This window comes from Augochlora pura, chromosome 5, assembly GCF_028453695.1.
Source record: "Augochlora pura isolate Apur16 chromosome 5, APUR_v2.2.1, whole genome shotgun sequence".
NCBI lineage: Eukaryota > Metazoa > Arthropoda > Insecta > Hymenoptera > Halictidae > Augochlora > Augochlora pura.
The window spans coordinates 20,258,577-20,286,414 of NC_135776.1; the positions used below are offsets into that span (position 1 = coordinate 20,258,577).

At 41.9% G+C, this 27,838-nt stretch overlaps 4 protein-coding genes and 1 long non-coding RNA gene across 8 annotated transcripts in view; 3 read left to right on the forward strand and 2 right to left on the reverse strand.

Annotated features, from left to right (window-relative positions):
- LOC144470132 (band 4.1-like protein 4) overlaps positions 1-7,106 on the forward strand; it is a 61,420-nt gene extending 54,314 nt beyond the window's left edge. The window contains exons 6-16 of one of the 2 annotated variants that reach the window (XM_078180985.1): positions 894-1,014; positions 1,098-1,185; positions 1,246-1,362; positions 1,699-2,211; positions 2,347-2,561; positions 3,101-3,176; positions 3,496-3,581; positions 3,935-4,090; positions 5,548-5,821; positions 6,580-6,686; positions 6,970-7,106. In XM_078180985.1, the coding sequence (XP_078037111.1) occupies positions 894-1,014; positions 1,098-1,185; positions 1,246-1,362; positions 1,699-2,211; positions 2,347-2,561; positions 3,101-3,176; positions 3,496-3,581; positions 3,935-4,090; positions 5,548-5,821; positions 6,580-6,686; positions 6,970-7,006 (1,790 nt within the window). In that variant the 3' untranslated portion in view covers positions 7,007-7,106. The remainder of the gene's footprint in view (positions 1-893; positions 1,015-1,097; positions 1,186-1,245; positions 1,363-1,698; positions 2,212-2,346; positions 2,562-3,100; positions 3,177-3,495; positions 3,582-3,934; positions 4,091-5,547; positions 5,822-6,579; positions 6,687-6,969) is intronic. The other variant, XM_078180986.1, reaches the window with a different exon arrangement.
- On the reverse strand, positions 7,035-8,141 carry Srp9 (signal recognition particle 9). The gene is made up of 3 exons (XM_078180987.1): positions 7,896-8,141; positions 7,415-7,483; positions 7,035-7,330 (listed from the first exon to the last, which is right to left on the reverse strand). The coding sequence occupies exons 1-3, from the start codon at positions 7,965-7,967 to the stop codon at positions 7,235-7,237; spliced, it is 237 nt and encodes a 78-aa protein (XP_078037113.1). The 5' UTR covers positions 7,968-8,141; the 3' UTR covers positions 7,035-7,234.
- Positions 8,142-8,475: 334 nt separating this feature from the next.
- Positions 8,476-13,932, forward strand: LOC144470141 (uncharacterized). Its single transcript, XR_013494081.1, has 3 exons — positions 8,476-8,531; positions 8,970-9,101; positions 13,804-13,932. It is a non-coding gene; the product is annotated as an uncharacterized LOC144470141 (long non-coding RNA).
- Pld (Phospholipase D) lies at positions 9,184-14,699 on the reverse strand. 3 transcript variants are annotated; one of them, XM_078180996.1, is made up of 15 exons: positions 14,480-14,699; positions 13,780-13,991; positions 13,310-13,670; positions 13,117-13,237; positions 12,483-13,041; positions 12,317-12,405; positions 11,980-12,247; positions 11,751-11,913; positions 11,422-11,682; positions 11,055-11,331; positions 10,712-10,932; positions 10,411-10,647; positions 10,100-10,340; positions 9,703-10,032; positions 9,184-9,629 (listed from the first exon to the last, which is right to left on the reverse strand). In XM_078180996.1, the coding sequence occupies exons 2-15, from the start codon at positions 13,949-13,951 to the stop codon at positions 9,528-9,530; spliced, it is 3,402 nt and encodes a 1,133-aa protein (XP_078037122.1). In that variant the 5' UTR covers positions 13,952-13,991; positions 14,480-14,699; the 3' UTR covers positions 9,184-9,527. The 3 variants fall into 3 exon arrangements, with proteins under 3 accessions (XP_078037122.1, XP_078037120.1, XP_078037121.1); XM_078180994.1 differs by having other exon boundaries at positions 12,317-12,552; positions 12,621-13,041; positions 14,480-14,698; XM_078180995.1 differs by lacking the exon at positions 14,480-14,699 and adding an exon at positions 14,053-14,402 and having other exon boundaries at positions 12,317-12,552; positions 12,621-13,041; positions 13,780-13,984.
- A 2,181-nt stretch (positions 14,700-16,880) lies between these two features.
- Positions 16,881-27,838, forward strand: part of LOC144470077 (uncharacterized) — a 45,441-nt gene continuing 34,483 nt past the window's right edge. Inside the window, exons 1-2 of the mRNA XM_078180885.1 lie at positions 16,881-16,945; positions 23,828-23,918. Of these exons, the coding sequence (XP_078037011.1) occupies positions 23,829-23,918 (90 nt within the window). The 5' untranslated portion in view covers positions 16,881-16,945; position 23,828. The remainder of the gene's footprint in view (positions 16,946-23,827; positions 23,919-27,838) is intronic.

Consider the following 27,838-nt stretch of genomic DNA (forward strand, 5'->3'; position numbering starts at 1 on the left):
TTGCTGTCTTATACGCTTCGCGAATTTCAACTTGGTAATTTAACAGCGAATGCGACCGCTTTCGTAATTTTTTAAGATCGCGAAGAAAGTGCCAAAGAATCAATGAAACGCAGAGTCAATCAAAGATTTGAAGTTGAGTACACGGTCAATTCCATTTTTCAACGAGAACTTCGACGAACGCGATTTCGCCCCACGGTCCCGTGATTACGCGACCGAATGAACATACAAGAAGCCGGCCGCGGAGTCGACAAAGTGCCCGGTTCTTTCTATGGCGGACGGTCGAGGATCGAGGGACAGCAAGAAAATAAAATGCCCCCGCCGCAGCCGCTGCGCCGCGCCGCGCCGCACCGGTCGAGCCAGATATTCATCAAAGTCGGTGATTCAATTAACCGGCTAGGATGATTTCTAGAGGGCATTTCTGTCGGCAGGCCCCCATGGAAATTGGCGGCGACAGCGCCCGGCTGCCGAGCGAGTCGAGGGCGGCACGAAGGAACCGAATTTCCGATCGAGTAGGCGACGTGCAAATTGAAGAAGAAAGAATTATAATCACTGTCTAGTGGACTAATCCCACTGTTATTTAACAATAATTCTTATCGTTTAGTCCAAGTTTTAAAAAAGATTCTCCGGTACAGTGCCCGAAGATTATAAAGTTATATAAACTTATAGAAATAGGTTTAGCCGATCCGAGGTTTCGCGACATGAGCAATTCTCGAGAATACCTCTGTTATCTACTTCCAGTTTGCTAATACGTTTTATCGACTCCACGTCGCGTTATCAACGCAAACCCTTCCCCTTATCGTTCATCGCAGTTCGGACGTAAACATGTCCTTACAGCAGATTTACGGCGCCTGATCGAAATCTACAAAACTCCAGCTTGTTTGATCTTTTTCCAGCGGAGCTCGGCGACTACGATCCAAGACGACATTCCTTAGGCTACGTTACCGAATTTCGATTCCTAGCGAATCAGACCACGGAACTGGAGAACCGTATAGTGGAGCTCCACAAAACTCTCGTGTAAGTTCACCGAATACACGGCGAGATGAATCTGTGCATCGTAATTTTATAGTTCGTTGTTCTTACAATGATCCGATTTGCAGAGGACAATTACCCTCCGCTGCGGAACTCAATTATCTCGACAAAGTGAAATGGCTGGAGATGTACGGAGTCGACCTGCATCCCGTATTGGTGAGTTCGTCGAAGGAAGCGAGAAGTCTGGCGAGAAGCTAATGAAAATATATTTCGCAGGGCGAGGATAGCGTGGAGTATTTCCTGGGTCTGACACCGAGCGGGATAATATTATTGCGCAACAAGACCAAAGTGGGCAACTACTATTGGCCTCGGATCAATAAGATCTACTACAAGGTATGTATTGTTACGAATATGGATCGGTATCTCCTGATATAGAGTTTTCCTATTTTTTTCTTTTTTATTAAGTTATGAGACACCTGCTGGAATTATTAGCAATATTTAATGTCCAGTAGAAAATACAATGACAATTGAAAAGTCATGATTTGAATTTTCTATTCAAAGAACAGACAGTTCTTAAATCTTTCCTACTAAAGTTCATAAAAGTCCAAGCACTTAAAATATTTTTCATGTCGAAGCTCTAGAAATGTCTGAACAATGGCAGTAAGATAAGAAAGCACAGTGGAGCGGTGTTCAAATACTGATTGTAAGCTCGAGCATCGCGCGTTTCAGGGCAGATACTTCATGCTGAGGGTGAGCGAGAAGAACTCGGAGGAGAGGACCCACGGTTTCGAGACGCCGTCCAAGGCAGCCTGCAGACACCTGTGGAAATGCTGTCTGGAGCACCAAGCGTTCTTCCGTTTAATGGCCACGGGTCCACCGCCGTTGAGCCCGTACTCCCGCTTCCGGTCGTACAGTCCCCCGTCCGGCTCGGAGAAGCACACGGCGATCAGACGGAACCCGCCGCCGATCTTCCAGAGGACGCCGAGCCGCAGGGCGCAGCGCCGCGTGGTCGAGGGTCAAGAAATGGTCGGCCCGTTCGTGGAGACGCCGGCCGCGGTCAACGCGAATTCGGCCGGCAACCCCGCCGCCGGGAACGTGCTGTGCAACGCGCAGAACGCCAGACGGGTGAACAATTCGAGTCCGAGGAGCACCAGGAGCGCGCCGTGGACTCAGAGCCAGCCTCGGGGCCTTTATACTTCGTCTAGTCCTCGGTCCGTCCGCTCCGCGGGAACGGCACCGGCAGTACGTCCTCGCATTTGATCGAGTCGTTGATTTATATTCCGTTGAATTATATTCGTAGAAATTATCTTCGTTGAGTTCGTTCATAAAACTAGGATGAAAAAAGGGTCGATGTGTAACGATCGTCGCCGTTTTCAGCTCTTGAGCAGGCTCCAGCGGAGGAGCAGCTCGGTGGAGAGCCAAAGTTCAGGGGACAGCCATAGTCGCGGTGGTCATCGTAGAAGAAGTCATAGTCATAGTCACCGGAGGCACAGCCGTCACTCGGACTGCGAGTCCGAGCTGTCGAGAGGATCGGACTCGAGGTCAGGTCATCGCAAGCACCGTCGGAAGCACAGAAGCTCCCGTTCTTCTAGGTAAAGGAAGCGACTCCGTTACGGTCGAGTGTAAACCGGAGGGGTCGCAGGAAACGCGTACGATACGGTCTCGACCCTATTGCGATTTCCGACGCGTTATTAAGTCAATTCAGCATCTAAGACGCGGGCGCCCTCTTAATTGGTAATTAATCGAGGTAATAAAAGCTGCCGGGACTCGGAACAGGCTTGAGAAAACGGAGTAGCTCGCTCGAATATCTTCGGTTGGGTTCGTCGACCGCGTGCGCACGGGAAGGAAGAGCCCTCCTGCTCGTTATACTCTCACGGTAGGGTACGTAAACTCCGTGAAGGTGATAATTATTTTAATGACGACGCGCCAGGCGCGGTTACATCGCGATGCCGCGGAACGTCCCGGCGATGGTTTCGTTATTTAACGAAAATGCGTTCGCGCGACGCGGTATCGTGATTATCGTCCAACAAAAGTGTGCGCGCGGTTTGAATCTAAAATTTGCGCGGCTGTCGCGTTAAATTACGACACGTCTGTTAATGAACGACTACATGTTGCCGGGGATGTTTTTCAGACACGAATTGGTCGACTCCGAGCCACAATGGAGGGAAGCGCAGAAACGGAAGGGCGAGGGAGTACAGCGAGCCGTTGTAAGTTCGAGTAACGATGTCTCGAGGACGAGGGGGCCTCTTAACAACATTTAAAATCGTTCTCCTTTTCACACAAATTTTGAGAAGCTCTAACATGGTAGAACCTCGATTATTCGAGCTAAAAAAAGACACGAATCTTCAATTAATAGAACAATTTGTGCGATTTAATTGCGGCTAGATTTAGGCTTTCTCGATAATTAGATAATTACGAATAATCGGTTCTACCGCCTTTCGCGTAGAAAATTTCGATAGAATTCAGGGGAACATAACCTGACAAAATCTCTGTACACGTATAATCGTTCACGAAATGTTACATCAGGTCAGCCATACGGAGCCGAGAAGAAGGCACAGGAGCAGACACCGGAGTCCCTCCCAGAAGCAATCGCTGCCAGACGAGCTTAGGAAGTAGGTTCCATTCACGCAATAATAACGATAATGTTTTGTCACGCAAAGCATTCCTTCATGTATTGTTAGGTACAAAGTCTCTGCACGTGTATTGTTCGTACGAAATAAACAGGAAGTGCTACAGTCTCGTGAAATGTTACTACCAGAAGAATAAGAGAGAAAGAGAAAGAAAGAGAGAAAGGGAAAGAGAGAGAGAAAGGGAAAGAAAGAGAGAGAGAGAGAGAGAATAGAATTTTTCGAAAGGCCTCTGCATGACCTGTATTATAGTATCCGAACGTAAATACGTACCGATGCGTTGCGCCGCGACGAAATCGATGTAATGACGTAACGATTGAGAGCATGATTTCTTCCAGACATTTGGAGTTCGGGCTAGTCGACACGACCGGAATGAGCGAGCAGCAACGGCGAGAGATACCGTACACGGTGGTTCAATCGCAATCTGTACAGCAATGTCCCTTACAGTCTAGCAATTCCCGATTGGACGAGGCAGACTCGTCGTCTCTGCCTAGGTACGATGATCTCAAGACGGCCTGCAACATCCACAGCCATCCTCCGCAAATGGAGGATGAGACGGGATCCGTAGTCATTGTTTAAAACAAAAAAATTCCTCAAGCCCTTTTATGCATGAATTATTTTTGTTTCTTTTCTTACTTTTTTTTTTAATTTATTCAGAGCATGTACCATCATCTACTACACAAAGCATGCCCCTTTTTTTTTATTATTTATTTTGAGAAGCATGATCAGACCCTTAATAAATCGATGAGATTAACAAAGCTTGACGCACCTGTGTATTTATTTAATGGCTGGCACCTACTGATGCTTCTGCTGTTCCACCGTCCCGGTGGAACGTATGTAAATGTATACCATCCTCGGAACCGTAGCATTTTGCCATGTCGTTGTCCTTTGTGTTGTGTGGTGTGTATCATCTCGTCTGTGGCCCGTATATTTCGTTTAAGCATTTGTCCTGTGTAATAATTGTATTTGTGGTAATAATTGCATCGTGCGCTCTCTCTCTCGACGAGAGATGCGGACCTGTTGTTGGTGTTTGGGAGTGTCAAGGATCGTTGAAAAGCCGACTGTGTTCCGAGTGTCGTGTGCCGGATCTGTGTCGCACGTCGCACCGCCATTATTAGGTGTCCGGTAGAGTTTTCAAAGACACTGTAATACTTCCAGTAGATTACTTAGGGTTGCCAGTTCAGGATTGTCCACGGTCGAGAAACGTCTGCGACTATTACACACGGGCAACTGTAACAATCGAGGAAAAATAAATGTTTCGTTGATCCGAACAATACGATGGCACAATGTACGAGTCGCAGGCTTTCTTAACGGTGAAACGAATTTGGTGGCCATAGCATAAACGCATTTGCGACAATCGGAAACCGACCAGGAAACCTTTGTGAACACTACGCAGATAATTACAAGTGGCTTCGAATCTGATTAGATAGTTCCGAACGCTTAACGAGTACACACTTTGAAAAGAAAGAAGAACGATGATTTTTACAATCGGCTTAGTTTGGAATATAATCGGACTCTGGCCGGCCTAGAACTTGGTTTTGCTTTTGTTGATAATACATGTAAAGCGATTTTAAGAAATCGATGTAGACTACTCCCTAACCTTTATTTTCTAGCATCGAATTAGTTCGGATTGTAGGCACGCTTTCGGAATCAGCAGGTACTCGTTCTACGGTTCGAAACCACCTTGTAAGATACAAGAGTACGTTGCACAAATATCCGTTGGAAACGCTTTCGAGTACAATTGTCGTGAATAAAACAGAAGGGAATGCAATTCGTAGCCTCCGTAGTATGTATTAACCGCATCCGATCGTTTCTTTTTTTTTTTGGCAAAACTAAAAAAATGTATTCTGTGTATTGCATCGATGTCGGACTGGTGTACGATCAGGGATGATCGTTTTCTCGACCTAATCTCGCGTGACATTATCGAAGACTGTGAAGGACTCACTTTCAGAACGATCGGCTCCATCGGCAAAAGAAACAGAAGAATGATACAGCATAGTCGCGACGGAGGCTATAATTTGCCGGCGACCAGGCCGGCTCACGCCGAGACTAAGTACTACGACGGTAGTAGGAGCGAGTGCAATGTGAGGAAGGACTTTTATTATACACGTAACAACAGAATATTGATAGGCAGTAACGTGGACAGCGGCCTAGGGGAAAGCACGCCGCAGGAGTTTTCAAGCTGTTGCTCAAGCTCCGCCGACAGCGCTAAACCCACCCGTGTAGTACGTATCTTTTCGCCCGCTTCTCTTCTATTTTTTGTTCAGTATTTTTCGTATCGTTCTCTAAAGATTTCATCGAAACGTTTGTCCGTTTTTTTGGTTCACAATACTTCGATTGATTGTAGTCCCGTGAAACGTACACCGACAAATACATAAAGTGCCGGCTCAATTGTCAAACGAATCAGAGTTGAGCATTATTCAACGCTAGAACTACCAGACTGTATTTTATAGCTGATTATAAAAATGCTTTTGCATACAATTACTTGGTACCAGTTCTGTTACTTTTGAAAGAAAATACAAATCAGTAGAACGATTAACAAAACAGTAGAATTCAATAAAACGCTCGACTCTGATCTCTGACGGACATCTGTGCTTGTCGGTGACCGAAACAATACCAATCGAAAGTAATGGGTTACAGTTTTGCTTTCTCGTAGATCGAGCTTCACGCTTCTTAAAGAAAGAATTAAACAATTGTCGCAGTACTGTACGACGAATCGTATAAATTTCACTGAAATTGCGCTTACAGTACTGAAGACTGTTAGAGGTATTAAGCGCTTCTCATAAACATATGCGGTTAAGGTTTTGTGCTACTCTTTTCTCTGCTAGTCACAGTGTTTCGTTTGCTTTAATTTAATTTAACCGATCGATCGAACGATGCTCGCAGACTGACCGAGAACGGAACACTGTCTCTAGAATGTAGTGTGTTGTATCGTACGATTTTTCTGCATAGTGAATTAGTAAAATAGTTTTCTTTGGTATAGACGCAATTGCAATTAGGGGGAGAGGTACGCTATGAACTGTCTTCAAACCAAGAAATCTACCCTCCTGTTGATACTACTCTGGACGCTGTTCTGCAGCCCATAATATCGTAAGTGCTTCATTTCGTTGCTTCGCGCTTCTCCCTAGTAATATTCAGTAATCAGAGATTGATTCGAATCGAGATCTGGCTTTATTAATAACCTAATGCATTTTACACTGCTCACTTATCGTTGGAATAATACAGTTATACTTTCCGAATAGCATTGGTAATTAGACGAAACACGTCGCGATCTCTCGTACCTATTGTTGTCTCATTCAAAGAATTAGAAATTTCTTTGACAACAAAAACATCAACGTGTCGTTTAATATATCTCTGTCTTCTATTGTTTCAGAACTTTAACAAGGAGGCAACGTCATCAGCCGAAATGAGCGTGAAGCTTTAAATAAATACAAAATAGACATTTATGCACATATTGTATATTTAAGAAAGTTTTTTATACCTCATTCAAATTAAATATCTATAATCCCATCGGTCATCGAAGCTCATGAAATGAAACATAAACAGTATATCAAATGCGCAGCACTTTTATTCCTTAATTTAAACGAAAAAAAAAAAGAAAAATGAACGGTGTCCCTAATATTATCTAGTCCTTTATTTTAGCTTTCTTTAGATGCCATGTGCCTCATCAGATTTCCTATAAATTTTTCCATCTTCTTTAAGTCCTGTGCTATCTCTGTTTTATACTGTAGACACTGCGGCATAAAAATATGATCATTGTATTATTCAGAATGAGTTTTTAATAACGATCAGGTAAGTTATATAATGGCAACGCTTACCGTTCGATTGTCCGTAAGTTTCAAACATAGAACACCTTTGCTATGGCAATATTTCATTGTATATCGAGTCTGAAACACAAAAAACACAGCGATTGATTATAAACTTACATCTAGGAAACCATATTTTTAGTCGTATAGGTATCACATGACTTGTACATATTAAACCAGCTTTACCTGTTGTCAAATATCTAAAATAAATAAAAATTATGGAAAATATACACTTTGAATGTTCATTGATACTCGAACTCCATGAAAATTGATTTCCCTCGTTAATAAAATAAAAAAAAAGATTTTATTTCGCTCGGAATGAATGACGTGTCATGTCATGTCAATGCACGTCAACCTGTATTACCTCTGATATTTTTTTCAATTACTGAATGAAATACGTTCACGTAATGTTGCTATTGAAAACTAGAGATCATTATCAACATATAAATGCGACAATAAAAAGATAACTAACGTAAATTTCGTTGAAACTCACTTTCATTGGATCCTGAAGGTATAACCTCTCCGCACCTTTCTCAAATTCTTCCCACGAACTTAAGTATGTCATTTTGATTGCTAATTAAACGATACCGATAGACGAATCTACTGCAGCAACGTTCTTATCAAATGCAAAAAATTTGTTGTTTTAACACATCGCTAAAAACAATGGTATTTACCAAAACACGCAACGTGTAAACATAAAACCAGACAGATGGTTTGTCTACTACGAGCCTTGTGCTAATCCTGCGCTGCTGGAATCGAACAAGTATCAAGGTTCCTCGCAAGAGTGCGTCACAGTAGCATTACTCTGGCGGTAAACTCAAATTGTTTAACATTCGAAGAACCTAACATTCCTGTCTTCGATTTAGTATTACTGATATAGTCTGCGAACTGACGCTAAGTTAACAAAAGTGGATAGGAATACCTTAGAGCAATGCTCTAAGTTTAATACAATACAGTAATGATATGTGCATGACATATGCATATACAATGCTACAAGATATGTCATGGAGATCTAAGCGTACAGTGAAGCAAAGATAATTGTACATTCTGACGTCACACGGCGTTAGATGGTCATTCAAAATGGCTTTCAACGGATGCGGAAACTAACGTGTCTACGATACTTCATCGGGTACGTATTCCTTTAACTATAATTTAACTGCATTTTCTACATTCTCGTTTTATGGATGTTTGTTTAGTTTATTATCTTCACTTTGTATGTTTCAACTGATTCATCACATTATGAAGAAAGTTTTCTACTTCACATAGCCAATGCATAGCATTTTTCCTTATTGATATGTTGTACATTGCTTATATATCTTAAATGTAATATTGTTTATATTGTGTATTTTTATATGTTGCAATGTATTATCTATATTCTTTAATACATTTGATTAATAATTGCACAAGTTTAGATTAAGAAACAAATGAAAATAATGAAATTGTATCACTTAATTTTGCAAATAATTTAGCGAAATTAGCAGTTGAAAAATGATTCTAATACGAGTTATATTGTCATTCTGTTGTCCTACTATAGTTGATCATATTTTTGGTTTATTTCTTATTGTAGAATTTCAATTGAAAAGAATGGAGGAAGCGATGCCGTTAAAGCCGCCATTACGACTTATCGGATTCAAATGTAATTTAGCGGGAGATTTAACGCGGAATCAAAATCGTGACACCATGAAGGAGATATTGAAACGTAAGCGATGTTTTCTCTTTTAATGTGGTTTTACTGATAATTCTATGAACTGTTAACAAATGAGAAAAGTATACAGGTTTGTACATTATTTTTTTATTAGGCGTGGCAATAATTACAAATAAATAATATTAAAAAATAACAGTTTTGGTACAAAAGTTAACTTCTTATTAAAACGTGATTAAGTACTAATAGATGCCATTTTAAAAATATCATAATTTAAGAGAATAAAGCTAGTTTGAAACTATTGTTACTACTACCATAACTTCCGTTAAATACACCGTTAATATTTGGAATGTTCAAGTAAAATTTCTTTCCTATCAATATATTATTAAATACTCCTTAGTTTCTTGTACTTGCGTCTGATAAAATACTGAATATTACGTTGCATAACATTAAGAAATTGTATCAATTTTGAATTGTATTTATCTATGTCCATAACGCCGTCGGCATAATACCTTCTACCGTACTAGCAGCAGGTTTCAAATCCTCATTGCACAAAAAGTTCAGCGGCATATTTACCAGATGACCCTAAAATAATATTGAGAAAAGTTATGAACCCTACGAAATAATATCTAGGGACATTTTTTTTAACGGTGATCACCTTTATTCTTCCAACCATTTCTTGAGCCAATTGTGGGTCGGATGAACAAAGTGATTCCTCATTCTGATATTGCCTCAACATAGAGAAATTAACAACTTTGTCCGTGGGAATGCAATGGAACACTTCCTCATAGATTTCCGTGTTTTGATTACTTCTAGCACACCAGATATCTCTGTAGAATGACTTTTGAACTATATCAGTTAAATCTATCTCATCGTTTGTCTCTAGCAATCCAAGATGTTCAGACATTAATTGCTTCCTTAATGACCCAGCAAATTTACCGCAAGGGAATGGTATATTGTTCATTGTTCCATCCTCAAATTCTTGATCCTATAATAATAAAATATTTTCAAATACTCAAACTCATATTACTAAATAATTAGCACATCGTACGTACTCGGATTATCACTGCAATTTCGCTGTCTCTACTCGCTATCATGCTCCTGTCGTTAATGTTGGCTGAACCACAAATTACCGTGTTATCGTCCACAATTAATAATTTACTGTGAACGTAAATCAATTCTGTCACCAATGTACCATTTAACATCGCGTGCGTTCTTAGACCGTGAAAGCTAATATATTCGCTCGGATCTTCTATCCCATCTTCAAATAGCCGCGTCAAGATAGCATCTCTACCTCTATGAATCGAAATATTAATAAAAACGTATGCACGTACTTTGCAATTTGGAAATCATTATAAATTCCAACCTGGATATAGAAGCATAATTCCAATGAGTAATAGCACGCAGGGCTTTACCACTTGGTCCTCCGACTTCACCCTCGAAACCCGGCAACAGTGGCATAATCACGAACACTCTAAATACTGCACCCTCCCGGTGGGCTCTTTTAATTCGTTTCAACAACGTTTCTCCTATACGATTTTTTACAGTGTTTCTTTGCATAGAAGCCAGTGTAATAAAAAATTGATTTTCTATGTATATGTACCTAGAATCAATTTTGAATTGCAAGGCTGTAACACCATTAGCACAACGGTATAAAATAATTTCACCTTTCGGCTTTGCTGATTGCGTCTATGTAAGCCTCTTGTATGCTCTGTTCTAACGTTTCTGAATCAAGAAAACCAGCCGACCAAGAACTGACTGATCTCAAAACTTGACATTGAGTATTGTGCACGTCTGATAAATTAATGAACGGTGCATAGCTTCTACAATCGCTGTACGATTTGGGCAGTAGGAACGGATATGACGGATTTAATTTTGCTTTTTCCATCTACAAAGTTATAGTATATCAATGTTATTTAATCAGACACGTTCGAGGATCTCCAGAGAACTTCAAAGGACCTTCACGGCCTTTAGAGATTCTTCCTGCTCTCGCAGGGATGGACCACTCACCTTAATCGCGTTCCAACGTTGAATGAAATGCCTAGCGACGTCCCTAGCCGATGCACCTTGCACCATCACGCCAACGTCGTGCCACGGCATTCTAGGAGTTCTACTTCTATCTACTAAATCCCGATAGGGTTTCTCGAGGTCGTTAAAATCTTTAACGATAAAATTTGTGTAGTCCTTTCCGAGCCAGAGTTTAGCGGTGCCCGAATACTCTGAAAACGTGTCTGCCTCGTTTTGTATCATCGGTTCATCAGCTTGGAATAGAGTATGCAATGTGCCACTGTATAATATGAATTTCTTAACGGTCTGCCGTCAGCAATTGCCATTTAATGTCGTGTAAAAGTTATACATCAAACAAGATGAGGCTCACCTGTCGACGACATCCTCTTCGTCACTGCTTCCCTCGTTTGCGTTGTACACCATATTAATCAATTCTTGCCTTTTCAATTTGATGTTTTGCTTGACTTTGCCCATGGTGTCTTTTGCCATGCCAAACAGGTTCTTTCGCTCTGTACTCGGGGTGTTGCATTTCACAGTGTCCATTTCCTCTGGTTGCCGCATTAACAATAAATCTTCTGGAGCCAATTGCGGTATCGATAATGGCATTACTGTTCTCGAATTGGCTGCCGACCTTAAAAAATCATTCATCGTAGATGCTTTTTCTTACTACTGTATGTTTTCTGTTAACTTGTTACTTACACTACGGGGATTGTTTTCGTAGTGACCATTACGATCGTATTGGTGGCAATAGCTAGCGGCAAGAAAACGTGCTGAGGCTTCTTCAAGTTCGATGTTTTCTTGCTACTAGTATTAACGCATTTCCCTCCGGACGGAATATAGATACTAGAATGATGACTTGAACCTACAATTAAAAGAATGCCATCAGTCTAGAAGCAATTTAATTGTATTCTTCTTCAATTTGATATACCTAAATCCACTAATCTATGCTGATTATTATCCCATCGGCCGTAGCATAGATCAATGCCACCAAGAAACGCAATACACTGATCAACAACCACAATTTTCTCGTGATGCGCCCAGAGAAACACGCCTACTCGCGCGTGATCCGGATGTCGCAATACTTTTATGTTTTCCGGGCATTTTTCAACGAGTCGCTGTTTGCTGTAAAAACTGTTTATTCCTAAAGCAACTTCCACTTCTTTATAAATCATTACAAATACCTTCACACCTTCGCGCTGGAACAGAATTCATTGTTTCACGTTTGTCTTCGAATTTTTATAGAAATAATATTTAATAGTACTTACAGCTTTCCTTTCCAGGATTTTGTCCAGCCTCCAGTAATCGCTATTAATCGCCGGTCTTTTCATAAATATTTCAGGTGATAACCACCAGTCTGCAATAAAAATTTCTTCTTTAGCATTCTCTAGTGCGTCCGCTACGGAAGACATGTAACTAGATCCGTCGACGAACCAGGTAGCAGGTGTAGATTGTCGGTAAGGTGCGAACGAATTGTGCGGGTTCGATTGCGTAAAATCTCGACCTGCGGAGTTCTTCTATTTAATATGTTGTATAGTAAAATATTGCATGAAATATTGATCAATAACTTGCCTTCGTTGTTACTAACTTCTTGAATGAATTTCAACCATTCTCTGGCTTTTCTCCTGGTCCAACAGTCTATCACTATATGTCTACTAAGGTTTGCAATTTGCAGACCGCTTCTTCCCGTTATGTACAAACCGTAACTTACCCCGAAACCATGGTCCATTAAAATTACTGACTGTATGGTGCTAGTTTTGGGCCTAATGTAGGCGACGAAAGTGTCCTTGACAACGAGATGGCGAGTGTGCCACTTCCCACATAGATACGTACAGAAATTGTAACATTTAATATAACACATGCCTTCTAACAGGCCACAGACATTGCACCTAGTCTTTGCTCCTGATCCTGTTCGTTTTGAAATAGGTCCCTCTTTACCTTTCAGCCCTAAATCTCCGATGAACGATAGGTATGAAATTTCTAAGAAGTTGATCTGAAAATATTTTGTGAAAATTTTACAGAGGCTGTGCGAATGATGTCCACTCTTTTTGGCCATAGTTTTGCTTACAGTTTCAGGGTGATGCTTATAAATTTTTATTTGCAATAGATTAGTCAAATACTCTTCGAGTAGTCTCTTTCTCTGATCCAACTGTTCATAAGGTACCAAAACTTCAGGTTTATTTGGAAATCTGGAAGAAAGTAAGTCTTGTGCTTAGAAAAATTATCTTTGCGGATAATTAATTAGTAAGGAAGATCTATACCTTGGCAGTGCTCCCTTACGTCCCTTGGCTTCTTTCAATAGTCCTAAGCTCTTCAAACTGTTCCTTCTTTCTTTGTGGGTTTTCGTTGGGAATGGTATATTCAAGCTGGCACGATATATTTTCAATTGATTATGTAAATACTGAATGTGTTTGTATCTTTTTTTAATCGTCCAAGTAAAACCACCGTGCTTAAACTCTATGGTGTACAGATTTGGATTCAAAGGATGTGTTGTAACACTACGCTCGTTGTCAATAATGTTCACATGCACCTCTTCACCAGGAATGAACACATTATGGTTTAGACTTTTAATCTTTTTTGGAAGTTGATGTATGGCAGAAAATGGTATTATACCGAGGCATTCTAATAATCCACACAAACACAAGTTATTATTAAACTTTAAACACTAGGGAAGTTAATAGGTATAACTAAACAAGAGAGGATAATGGAGATAACAAGTAGATCAATTTACCATTATTGTCTGTGTCCTCTGTAGTCTGAACATCGTTGGTCTGATTCTCATTGATGGTGGCTTCCAGAGAATCCGGTACACCCAATGCATCGTCGAATTCTGAATCATGGGAGTGCATGTGCTCGAGCACAATGTCTGGAGTTGCTTGTTGGGTTGTTATGTTCTCAGACATTGTTGCTACTGTATATTAGGCACATATGGTACACTGGAATCTTATGAAAATGTTAAGAAAATATATCTATATTGAATTCAGAATACTTCTAATTGACTTGCAAATGTTCATGAACAATGTATCCTATTCCTTTTGGTCACAATTATATTTATCAGTCGAGAGAAACACCAGTATGTTATAGAACTAATTTTACAAAGAGAAATGCGTGCTATGAGTATACAACTGGATAATTATTTCAATTGAACAAAAGAGGTGCTATGACAGAGTATAATGGATTTTCTTGACTCAGAACTTAATCTGACGCACGTGGGAGGGGTTTAGTACAGTGGCTACACATGCAATTTTGTGCAATTTACTGTGATCAAGCCAGGAATTAATGTTTCCATTAAAACTTTACGTTGCTCTTTACGCACATCTACCACAAAACGTGTCTACGTAAATTAAGGCGCGAAATATATTCTCGCGACGCGACTGGCATTTTAATTACAGATCGTTTCGAATAATTACGTGTCATTAAAAAAAGGATACAACTTAGCGGTGTCTTAAGTATTGCAAGTTACATTGCAGGGTTACACGTAGCGAACGTTCTTGTCAACAAGCAATTCTAAGAAAACGGTTTTAGTATCATATTGGGAGAATTTCGATATAAGGTCGATAGATAAATCCATATCATTCCGGATATAGTAATTGTGATTAATCGCATTAGTCAATGATCGATGTTTATTTGTGTTATAATATTCAATGTGCACACATACATGTGTTGCTGATAATCCAGATAAAAATGATCTAAGCCGATGTGCGTCAGCGATCTAAGAATGTTCGCTCCGTCGGTATGAGAGATATCTAGTGTTTATAAATCGCCGCGTGATCTACGCGCGTTTGAGTTGTTTTACCGATAAAAATGTAGCACAAATAAAATTGCTACGAGTTGCGTTTTCAATATTGAAAATAGTTTTTATTTCATAATTATATGAATATATAAGGTTACATTGTCTCTGGAAAGTTTCAGGAAACGCTTCTAAGGACTCCAAAGGACTATCAAAGCCTTCCAAAGACTTCTCCTTACTATCTTGACCATTTTGAGGATCTCCCAAAAATTGATAAGATTTGTTGAAGATTTGTGCAAGATTTTTTGAAGCCTGGTATCCCCATAATCATAGCGACCATGATTATACATTACGCTGATGGTAAAATATCTTTCACAATATGATTTCCTAACGAGAGTTTCTCTATCTCAATTATTTAGTCATTTTACTTTAAATAAACAAGAAATTTCAAAAGACCACCGGGTTGCCGATATTCAGGAGTATCATTAGCTTGCACGTATAGTCACTAGATGGCTACGCCATGGGTTCATTATAACGGGATTTAAAATTCAAATATCGATCTAATTAACATTTCGTCGATGAGTTTTATTTATTAATCGAGTTTGGTCAACGCTATTTAGCGACACGTTTACCAATTGCAACAATCATGTCCAAATTCTTCCATAGACCGATATCGTACACCTGCGATATAGTTATTTTATTCAATACGATTCGGAAGAAATTGTTTATTGAAAATAAAAATGTTCTGGTTCGAGGAAAAGTAGAGCACCTCATTCAGCAACAATGCTATGCACCCATTGATTGTCGCGTTTACGACCAATCTGTGTAGTCCAACCAACCTGTCATTCAGTCGATTATTACATGGTAATTGGTTTCGCAATCCACCATTGAATTAGAACAACATAGATTTTAAATCTGGATCAGAATGTCAGGGGAAACTCGATCCACTTATTGTTAGTCCTCGTGCTTGAAACATAACAATAATCCGAGATGGACAAAATGACCGTCATACCCTCCTTTAGAAATCAACTTTCACAGTGGCAATTTTCATTCCAGTTAGCAGCGATTTTCGCAAATCAACAATCGTAAATTCATCGATGAAATCTGAGCCAAAATATTGGAAAGATTCTTCCTCTTTTCAATTACTTTCAAGATATTTTCCGTGAAAAATGATCAGGAGTATTAACTCGTTCTTAATTGAACTCGACTACTTTTTAAATTACTTTTTTACTTATACAGTCTTCAGAAAAGCAGGTATCGTTTTTAAATGTGTCCACAGGTGTCGACAATTGTTATTATCCAACCGCATTGTGCAGCAGAAAAATAAAATTCTCCGGATATTTCGCGCCGTAGAAAATAATCGAGCATCGCCAAAGAAATCATCGATACTTCCTCGCTTCCTGTACGAAGCGAGAAGCCATAATAATTTGCGATTCGATATCGTTGCCCAAGAATATTTGTATTTTATATTTTTGACTAGCATGGCCAGCACTATGCGCCCCGTTTCTAGAGAGCGGCACACACGATATCCGTGTACACGTATTCTCGGATCGCAGGAAGTCACGCATATCAAAGTAGCTATCAGTCAGTAAGAGGAACGAGGCGACCTGTCGTGGGAGGGGAGGCTCTCGAGGTGGTACCTGTCGAGGGTAGGGGGCAAGAGGGAGCGTATACCACGCAGGAGAGCAACGCCGGCGGTGGTGGCGGTGGTCGCGGTGGTGGCGGACTCCGGGCGAAAGGGAAAATGCTCGGGCGAATACTTTTTTTTTCTCTCCCCCATTTACACCCAGGTTTTTTGACACGGCCGTCGTCGTCGGCTCGATCGACTTCCATTTGTCTCTGAGCATTCCGCCGACTAGGGTCCACCGAAACCCGCGCTCCGCACACGCCCGGCGAACAGAAATCGAGTTTTGAATCGCGATGATGCGCGTCGCCCGCGCTCACGTTTAACGATCACCGCGAGTTCAACGTGGAAAACACCTCGATCCGCAATAATATACGCCCAGTGTCGTCACCTATAAGAAACATTGCTGCTCGCACAGTGATTTAAACATTCGCCAGTGATTTAAATCTGTGCGGTGTCCACCTAGAAGCGTCGAGGACGAATCCGTGCGCGCCGGTGAACTGAAATGAAACATTGGATTAGGCTCGCCTAAGAAGTAGCAAGGTGAGTCCTCGCGAGCACCTTTTGTCTCGTCATGGGAAACCTGTGGCTATCGCGAGTCCTATCAGCCAAGGTCGCTATTATTCCTGGATCGAGTATCCGGAACGCATCGAGATCTCGCGTTCCAGTTCCTTGTTCGTTCACCTCGCGATTTGCCGATCTCGAATCTCACTTCTGGATCGCGAGGTGTCTTCAAAACCCGGCCGCAACTGTCATAGATTTAATTAAGGATCGGCGGGAATATTAGGTCATTTTCGAAGTCTTGGTGCGAATCGCTGTATCGATTGGTCGCGTTCTTACCCCTTCAAACAGCGGAACGCTGCTTATCGAGGTTTCCCATTCAGCCTCCGGCTCGTTGTTGGAATTGGTTCGCATCGATATTCTTATTACGGTAACGCGGCTGACAGTTATCGGCTGTATAGATTCAACTAGGCGAACGTTGATCACGCCGCCTTGGAATCATTGGAATCATTGAAACAGTCGAAATTAAAATAGTCGAGTAATAAAAGAAAATTTACCAAAAAGCGTTCTTTCGCAACAGATTTTCTTGTCTGCGATCACAGAGCTGAAATATCGATAATCTCCGGTGAGATCTCTGGTAAACTTTGCTATTGCAAAGAGGATACGCTACATTTAGCGAACGATTACACAGCTCGATAACGAACTTGCTGCAGCGAACGATTTGCGGGGGCAAAACGGAGCAGGTCGCAACCGATGACGTAAAGCTGTCCTTTTTTAACGAAGCGCGGCCGATCTACGATCACGTAAGATTAAGTCATTTAGCAAGGCAAATACGCATTTATGTCATAGCAAATAGAAAGCTCGATATAAATCCTGATAGACCGGACTCGACTCCTCCCACACGCGAACTTAATCCTCCTTTCCTCGGACACCCGAAACTCATCGGACCGCGAGTGGCTATTATATATATTGCAGTCGATCACCTGCCGACAGCTGTTTGACTTTAAGCCAATACTTGTCATTTCTTCCACTTCCTCGCATTACCTCGACGCCTTGAAAACTAAAAAATTTCGTTGCGACAATTGTTTAGTTTCGCGTACTTTATAGTTTTTATTCGCGTTGTAAAATAATCGCAGGGTTAACATTCGTTTAGTGTTCCTAAAGGGACAAGCCATCTAAAAGAACATTGCCAAGCCTGTTTTAGCCGCGAGCCGCTGGAAAGTTTATTAATAGGCTTCCGGTGGCCAAAGCGTTACGGTATTATTTTTAAAAAATCGCCGAGGACGAGCGTGTATCGATCGGCAACTAAAACTGGATCAATCGCGTAACTTCCCAGTGAATAATCACGGATGGAAACTCCGCGGGGAAAACTTGTTCTGGCCGCGGCAAAAAGGACTGGCGGGTAGCAGCCGGGGCCCCCGTCGATCTCGATTCCGATTCCGCGATCGGCGGCGGCGGCGGCACGGGAACCGGCTGTGGAGTTGCAGAATATTAACCGAGCGGCCGCGGAATTAACTGACCGTTGCCTGTAACGCTGCTAGTCCACTTTCACGTGCGCAAACATCCAGATGTTCCCTCGGTTTTCTTACGTAAAAGTCGGCCGACGCGCCGAAACGATTATTTTCGGCGGCGGGGACCGGTCGCGGCGATGCGACAGATCGGTGCTCGTTATGGGCTTTTAAATTAAACTATAGAAAACTATGCCGCGATGTGTACGCGAGCAGATTGCCGTAGGATTTTTATCTCCTTATCGCGGTTCTTTTGTTCAAGTTTTAAATCGTTCGAACTCGCTGGAATTCGCTAAAATCTGCTAAAATCTGCTAAAATTCACTAAATCGTACGCAGCTTCGCGGGGCCGAAACCACGGTAAAAGTACCTTGGAAATTGAAAGCGTGCGCTATCGGCGATCAATTTGTCGCTACGCCGCGCCGCGCCGCGCCGGCTGTTTATGTAAACTCGCCGCGATTCGCAAGCTGCGTTCGACGAATGGAATATCCGTGCCGTTCGTTCTCTCGATATCGAGAGGAGTTTTAGTACACCGTGAACGGCGTACGCTCGGCGGGAGAGTTTCCTTTGTTTCGCCTCCGTATGGAATATGGAATCGCGGGACATTTCGGAAGCGCTAGCCGGAGCAGCTCCACTTTAATTGAAATCGAGGCGTCGCGGTGTTTAGTTCCAGCGTTGCTTTCCGATAAAGCGGCCGGCACCGAATCGATAGCCGCATGAAAGTTTATAAAAGACGAATTTATTAAAGACGAACGGTGATCGTAGACAGACCAAATATTTCTTAAACGCTATTGGTCAGTCGTTATCGTCTTCGCTTCCATAAAAAGAAAATTGTATTTTTCAAGATTTTTATATTTAAGTTTGATTTATTCTTTTTAGTTTTAACCCTTGCCCTCGAGAGGTGACTGTAGTCACAGAAAATGGGAATATAGGGATTGAGAGAAACTATTTTTTATTTTAAGTTAAAATGTCTTCAAAGGGTTTAGTGGCCCTTGCTATAGCATTATAAATAAGTTATAAATAAATAAAGCTATTGCTGCTATTATTCCTCAACGAGATCCACTAAAATTTTGCTCGAATCCATCCACGATCATCTCCGAGCTCTATAATAATTTCTGATAATAAAAAATAAAATAATTAATAATCTGGAACTCCTGAGAATAATTATTCCAAACGGATAACGTTCATCGGAAGTCCGCGGTTTGCTCTCGTGGCCGAATGGCCGGGGCACGAGTTCGGTACGGGATATGCTTCACAATCGCGGGCACAACCCGATAGGAGCAACGCGCGGCGTACACCTTCGCGGAGAATTTACTTTCGATTCGTGCGCACCGGCGCAGCGGCGGTCGTCGAAAGGAATCGCGGCAGCGGAACCAGAACGCTGGCTGCCCGTTGAAAACCGTTGCCCCGGCAAACGTTTTTAGTTGACCGTCGATCGTAATACTTTGTTAACTATTTAATAGGTCTCTTACCTGTAACGCTCCGCGCGTTTAATCGCGGATGAAAGCTCTCACGTTCGAAACCGCCTGCCCACGCGATACCGCCGTTGATTAAATTTTCGCGCGGTGCTTTCGTTCGAAGAGAACTGTATCGTTTGTTACTGATTTTATTTCTACTTTGGTTGACCGACCAGTTCCACGACTGATGAAGATCGGTAATTAGACTGCGGATTTTATGCGCTCGCAGCGAAAACGGATAAACGGAACGCGAAGTAGTCGCAAGAAGAATTTTAAAATGGTATCAATTTCACTCCACGTCGTCGAAAGAAGCACTTTCTTTTGCTTAATTTCTATTTTATGTAACGGACGAGGAAAAGTTTTTGTTTTTATTCAGATTCGTGGGCTAATTATCATCGTTCTCAGCAGCATTCGTCAATCCATCGAAATATATTTTTATTGATTTAATCCTTGCCTACTAGGCTCAGGAGGATTTCCACTTTGCATCTTCACCTTTCCATGGTAAACTACAATTACGACCACTTTCTAACCCTATTCTATTATTCTACTATTCTATCATCCCATAATCTAATGATCTATAAACAAAACAAACCGCCCGAATAAAAAGAAAACTACCGGTTATCAAAGCATATTTTTTAAAAGTATTTGTCGTCGTCCGGTGTCGAAATTTTCCATTGTTCCCAGCGTGGCATGATCTCATCGTATTTAATTGCCTAAAATCGAGTAATTACGTAACTGAGCGATCATTTGAATGCGCGAGTGAAAATGACCTGGTAACCGCAGTTCGAGAGTCAATAGAAAGTCCACGTCTACTTTTACTCCGCGTCTCTATAATGTCCCAGTCAATTGTAGAACAAAGTGTCTGGCGTGAAGGATTGCTTTCGGCGATTTAAAGCGGTTTGATAAATGCGAACCGATTGGTAGCGAAAATAACGCGAGAAGCGGAGACGATGAATGGAGAAGCTGAATGGGCGATGATAATCGATCGCGATGCAACGCGATCGAGTCTAACGGTATTTCGTGTACGGTCGTCGAGCCGCGGCTGATCTTGATCTTCCTCCACTACTCGGCGATCTTTGTGATCACGAGGAGGAAAGAGGATCGAGAGAGATCCGACGAGCGACGATCGTCGCGTGTCACGGTCACGACACGACTCGCCGTGTATTTACACGACGATCCCTCTGGATCGCTATCCTTCAACCTTGCGGATCGGATTCTGTTACCACCTCGTGTCGTTTACCTCTGTCTAGCCTCTATTGTATTCTCGCGCTAATCAACTATAGTCCAACAAGCGAGATCTGCGAGAATTAGCAAATCCATAAATATTATCGATATAGAAATACCTGCATTGCGATTGTCAACCCTTTGCGGTCGAATGGCGACACTCGGGCGCCCCTAAAAATTATCACGTTTTGCAATAATAATCTTTATCAAAACTAATATTTAAAAAATTGTCTGTTACATAAGTCATAAAATTCAATTTTATAGCGAATAAATTGCTCCAGGTTATGTAAAATAAAAACTACTGTAAGTTTGAAGGAATACTTTGGATTTCCAGTTAAAATGGCTCCGACTGCAAAGGGTTAAACAAATACCGTGCAAACATTTATTCCTTTCTCTTAATAAATTTAAGAAGTTCCAAATTATTTATATTAGTCCTTATTCTTTATGAAATAAATGAATGTTTGTAGACGAGGGATAACAGCGGTATTTTATCGTTGCGTGAATCGTGTATAAACAGCCCATCCGTGTATGAATGAAACTGCAGAATTAATCCTTTGCGGTCGAATGCCGCCGTGTAAGTGGCACGTATTTCTATTCATTTGGTCGAACGACGTCGCAAAGCTTGCAAACAGAAAGAAAAGATCTTTTCTTCAAATTCAAAGAGAATTTGGTTATCTATACCGTCAAAGAACAAAATAATTTCATTATCTATACCATACAAATAATTTCATTATCTATACGATAAAAATAATTTCACTATCTGTACCATCTAAGTACAAAATAATTTCATTACCTGTACCGTCGAAACAAAAATATTCAAGATAAGGAGAAGAAGGCTTGAAAAAGTCCTCAACCGCAAACGGCCCAGTATTGCGCGATCGCCTCATAGCACACACTCCAGATCGCCCATCCTTCGTACAATTTGTCCAAACATTCTCTCTCTCTCTCTCTCTTCGTGGATCAGGTTTTCGCATGCACAATACGCGCATCGTTTTCTTCGAACCCGTGGACCCGTATCTCGCGTGTCGTGTAGGACCATCGTCGAGGGAGTTAAGTAGACATTTCGCGAAACCGGCTGCGGGATCGCGCTCGGCAAAATGTCAGGGCAGGTTCGGTTTGGTATCAAAGTGTATATCGAGGAGGGCAGAAACGGGCCGCGCGCGCGGCAGCCATTCTTTTTTATTTTTACGCGTTTTCACCTGGCAAGATCCTTGGCCTCCTTTCGAGATGCTACCCTTTAATACGAAAGCGACGGAGGCGCGACGTTGCGTATTCGCTGAATTAACCTGTCCGATTGATAAAATGGCGCGCGACGATTTCGCGACGATTATCGCGGCGATTAAAACGACGCGAATATAACAAATCCGCTGAGGTGCTCCCGTTATTATTAAACGACAGTAGTAGGTCTTGTTATTTTTACTCGTTACGAGAGATAGGGACGAACGCGTCCCGCTAACAGGCATAGTAAGATAAAAATAGGGCGCGATCGATCATTTCGCTATATAGCGACAAAGAGGATAATCTCGTATTCATCCTTGGCGACGCGAAAATAGCACTGCGGTTCGGACGAGAGACACAACGCCTCGCGCCGGATAATTAAATATCATGGGACCATTTCGAGGAGGCCTTTCTGTTATCCGGCGCAGAAATTACGAGGCTTTTAATTACATTGTCGTGTACCCGCGCGTTTTCCTCTCCGACGCGCGTCGCCGCGCGAAAGTATGATCTCATAAACGTTCCCCGCGAGGTGCGTATGGACGTGCTCTCTCTCTCTCTCTCTCATCCGAGGAATTGTCCCAGCGCTATCAAACCGACCAAGAATTTACTCGGGTAAATGTGAATTTAAGTCTACGCGGTTCTCCCCCCGCGCCCATATACATATCACGTTTTGTTTCCGTGTACCGCGTCGCCGGAAATAATTAACACGCACTGGTGGAACACGCTCGAGATCCCCTGCGAACGAAGTCGATCGACATTCAGCCGATCTGAATAAACTAGCTTCGAAACGCGGCGACAGAATTTCATCACAGATTTCGTCTTAAATTTCATCTCAAATTTCATGTCGAATTTCTTCTCTTCGACGTATTTCAAGGTTTAAAGTTACAGCACGATGGGTCATTGAATTCGCCTCGACACCGGCTAGAACAGTATTATACCTGCATATTTTGTCTGATGAAACTTTCGCCTGCAGATTTTTATATACTAATTTGTGAGAAAATGAATACTTTCCAAATTTGGTCGAAACATTTTCTTTCCACATTACTGGAAATGTTCGATTGAAATTTACAAGCTTTTAAGCTATTTTCTTTACAATTATAATAATTAAAACGTTTCCTGTCGCAATAATTTCTCATAAGAAAAAAAAGCTATGGTTTCAGATGAGATCAGATTTATTTAGATTTTATAACATTATGATACATAGATTGTATAGATTTAATTATACTATATACTTGATTAAAGAAGTTTGCCTCAAAATGATCGCGATAACATTTTTATAATGTAAAGAGGTGTAAAGAAAACAATTGCAATTAGCTGTTTCGACTGGTACGATGGTTCTGGTATTATTTAAAAAAATTAGTGCCTCCAAATTTTCATTATTGGGTCTTTACGACGAGATACGGAATTTCTTCGAGTACCTCGCGCAAGTTCCGGAGAAATTGATCCGCGCGATGCCAGAGATCGTATTGCGAACAGCAATGAACCGGCGAAGTGTAAATGTACGTTGCTTTCTGTGCAGAATGCCGCGGAGATTTTCGTGGTGCACGGTGGTGGCATTGGTGGTGCTGCTCTTCGTCGCGACCGAAGGTCTTCGAGAGCGAAGTACTCAGGTAAGTGGCAATCGAAAAATCAATCAAAAGATCGAGTCGATATTTATACCGAAGCAGAAAAAAGGAGAAACAATTTGCGGCTTAATCGACTAAGAATGTTCTCCCGGCGATTGCAAATTAATTATTCATTCGATCTCGAGCGAGAGAGAGTTTCTACTCTTGCCTGATCGTTTCGCGGGTCCTTTACGACAAGGACTGCAAAACGACGAAATCTCTCGTATTTTTTTCTCTCCGCCGCGAAACATTCGCGGGTGCAACAATTACGTGTCAAGGACGTCTCGTTGCATTTTGCATAGCAGCGGCGCGAACGGTTTCTTTCTTTCCTATCCGCGAAGGCTGCCGAGCCACTGGAACGGATTAATCCGTATAATTTGAATTGTTTCTGTAATCGGGGAACCACACGCTTAATTAACGATCGAGGAAGGTTGTCGCTGTTGCCACAGGTGGCCCGTGCCGGCTGCGCGGAACCTCGCGAATCTCGCGTAGACTTAGAAATTAGAAGCTCCTTTTTCAGTTTTAAAATTCGACGCGCAAGTTTCGTAAATCCAACACAGATTGAGAACCGTCGATTACAGATCTTTGCCCGATCTAATCTAGCTCGATCCTCTTTTATCCGTCGCAAAGAATAGTTGATTATAATTACACACACACACCGGTCGATGAGCGACAAGCGAGACAAGCAAAAAGATAAAACGACGACGGAAAAAAGGGGGAACAGCTGCGCCAGAGATATGTAAGAACGCGATGTTCATCGTCCATTTCTACGTAGAAAGTGTCCCGATCCGAACAACTTTCCATGAAATCAGCGTTAACGATGCCGCGATTTTTTGCCCATCTTCGAGACGCGATGTCTTAGCTGTTGATTATTCGATAGCAACTTTATGGCCGTTCGTGGTTGGGTAACAGCGACAGCTTTTCCCTCCCCGATTAAAAGCAGACCTCGATCCATACGGACAATTTAGGCTGGTCTTTGATGATCATTATACTTTCCTCCGGGCTTCCGAACAATTACGTTATTGTGGCTTTCGTTCGCGCGATCGCTGGATAGAGAACGTAGAAAGTATTCCGCTGACAATCATATTTGTACCACCATAATCTGCCGGCAACTGGTGCCTGTTGCGATTTTATTCCACTGGTAGAACACAGGCCCGTGGGCTATTGCAATGGGAATTGATCTCGATCAATAGTTTACTGAAATTCCTGCTTGCCATTGAATTCCCATTTTCTCGCATTAATAATAATGACTGATACCTTATTGATTTTTGGATACGGGTAGAAAGTAGACTTTGTTACAGAGGTGATATAAAGAAAGGGATTTTATATAGTAATCGCGTGAGTTCAAGCAAAGAAAAAACCAAAATCGAAATATAATATAAAATACGCAGTGCTATTTAAAAAAGTGAAGGTGATCTGAGCTTTCATCGAATGGGAATTTGTTAAAGTTTATATTATTGCCCTTCGTTCCCCCCAAAGTACTCTTTCATACCTGAAATTTTTTTAAAATAAATATAAATGCTTCGAAATTAGGACGAACCTTCAACATACCGATCGCGCCGATTTTCGAGTGATTTACACTAACCTGACAAAAGAAACGTTACACATTATATATTAAAATCGAACCAGTTAAACGGGTGCATTAGCATTCCATAGTTCGGAATAACAGATTTTAACTATCGTCCGGTTAACGACCGATCGAAGGAGAAACCGTCGACGGCCACTGTCCGGCGAGCAAATCGATTTCTCGATCGCTATGACTATGCAACCGGGATGATGATCCGCGCGCGGAGGAAGACCGCAAAGGTTACCGAAACGTGTTCGTTTCGATAAAAATCGCCGGCTGAATCCTTTCGCATTCAGCTGGTCGTGAACGTAAGGATCCAGACACGTGTCGGCGACGGCGATTCGAAAGTTTTGATCGTAAATAGAAGTAACAGGAATCGAATGTTACGCCAGTTGCATTACTGTCGCCCGTTGCCCCGTTGCTCAGGTGTTTCGCGCCCAAAGGGCACTCGGCTGTTGTCGGTGGACCATATTATGCCGAACGTAAGCGTATCAGCCTGACTCATATTTAAAATTTATTATTATTATTATTAATATTGTTACTCTTTATTGACGAGCTTTATAAGCTATTTCATAGCAGTGGTCTACCATTTATTGATGTAAAATTCGAGACGCTCTAATTTATTTATTCATTTATTTATTATATATATACGAGAGATTATCTATTAGTTATAAAATCACGAAGAGAGGAAGAAGTACACATATGAATATAGTACATAGAGAAATATATTTGAATATACTATCTCCATGTGTAACTACTGTCTCAAGGATAGTTTATTTGCCAAATTATACTTGACATAAGAGACACAAACTACTACAAAAATCGAACACCCACTTCGACGTGAAAGACTTTATACATTCATTATAATTGCATCCTTCCAACGAAGAATTCTTTCACAAAGCCCGCGGGCGGCCATGTGAATTCCGTCGTGGTTCTATTAAAATCCAATCATCGATTTGAAATTGCCTCGAAAACGGCCGCAGATATAAAACTGCTGCTTTATTTTACGATCTACCGCGTATACACACCGCTATGCTCCATATCGGTATTCCGTGGCATAATAATCGCGAGCGCGGCTTTACGCGCGGATCCTGTCCGCAAGTGTATCGTATTTTCAAGTGTCTCGATAGTAGATAACGAGACCAGTATACACACACAGACAGACATAGGAGAGAAACGAAAGAAAGGAAGAAGGAAAGAGACTGCTAGTACGCGTGGACCACGCCTAGTCGTGCGCCGCCGCGTCGAGTCGCGCGGCTCCGGTCTCTCCTGTCTATCGCAACAAACAACGTAACGGGTGGCCGTAAATTTCACGCTTTTCACGCTGCTGTGGGATAGTCGCAGGTGACTGTGGACAGGAAACTCGCGGTGGAATCACGGACGACGCTCGATCGGTGTCGGGGGTTCAACCGGATAGAATTATATAGTTCCCTCGACCACCCCATAGAAACGCGATGAAACTATGGGAAACTGGGGACCGTGACTTTTCGATAAAATTTACAAAACTGTGATATTGTCAAGAATTGTTTTTGGATATCGTCAAAATGAATATTTACAATTCTTTTCAGATACCGTAAAAATAAATGTTTGGAATTCTTTTTGGATACCGTCAAAATGAATATTTATAATTTTATCGTAAAAACGGTGAACGGTTTAAGCATGAAATTGGTTATTAAATCATTGCGTTTCACTATATTGTCATCTTTATAAAAAACGCAGTTATTGGTCAAGCTAATAAATTCAGTCTTGTCGCTCTTACAACAGGACATACTTGTCGTTCGCAGCGTGTACTTACACTCTCAGCGTGTTCGTTTAGATCTTTCGAGTTGTTGCCAGCCGGGACGAATGTTCACAATTCCTTTCGCTCTTCGATAATCTCGTTCCCATGGGAACTGAAAATAACAAATCCAACGCAAATAAAATAAGTCGTTAATCTGCAACGTCTAGTGATGCAACGGCTGGCCGTGTCGCAATCGTGCGCCACGTCGCGTCTTGGAATTAAGTGCTCGATCATTCGAAAACTGATCGGAGGGATCAAAGGTATAGAGAGTGGACTGCAGACAGGACGGACGCGTCTGGGGCAAGTATTGGACTTTGGATTGCTCGTTGCTCGAGGAGCAGAGCTACTCCGGAGCATCCTGCCTCGAGTGGTTCTTCAACGGGGGGAACATCGAAACGAGTCGCGAAAAATATTAATGGCTCTCTTCTGGTACACGGTGCCGTCTATGCTGGTCAGCGCTCGAGCAACGATGGAAAAGGTCGGCCGATCTCGTTGAAAGTTAATGCGCATCATCCGCGATCTAAATTACACATCTATTACAGGCGTTGTGCTTCCCGTGTTACGGCATCCGCGCGTATT

What these genes read in the sequence shown, in the direction of transcription:
- Pld (XM_078180994.1), bottom strand. Translation starts at nt 13,951, where the DNA reads ATGTCTGAGAACATAACAACCCAACAAGCAACTCCAGACATTGTGCTC. An exon ending in ACGAAAACAATCCCCGTAGT is followed by an intron (nt 11,683 to 11,750) that starts GTAAGTAACAAG and finishes TGATTTTTTAAG; the next exon opens with GTCGGCAGCCAATTCGAGAA. An exon ending in AAATTGCAGTGATAATCCGA is followed by an intron (nt 10,033 to 10,099) that starts GTACGTACGATG and finishes TTATTATTATAG; the next exon opens with GATCAAGAATTTGAGGATGG.
- Srp9 (XM_078180987.1), bottom strand. Translation starts at nt 7,967, where the DNA reads ATGACATACTTAAGTTCGTGGGAAGAATTTGAGAAAGGTGCGGAGAGG. An exon ending in ACCTTCAGGATCCAATGAAA is followed by an intron (nt 7,484 to 7,895) that starts GTGAGTTTCAAC and finishes TTTGTGTTTCAG; the next exon opens with ACTCGATATACAATGAAATA. An exon ending in AACTTACGGACAATCGAACG is followed by an intron (nt 7,331 to 7,414) that starts GTAAGCGTTGCC and finishes TTTATGCCGCAG; the next exon opens with TGTCTACAGTATAAAACAGA.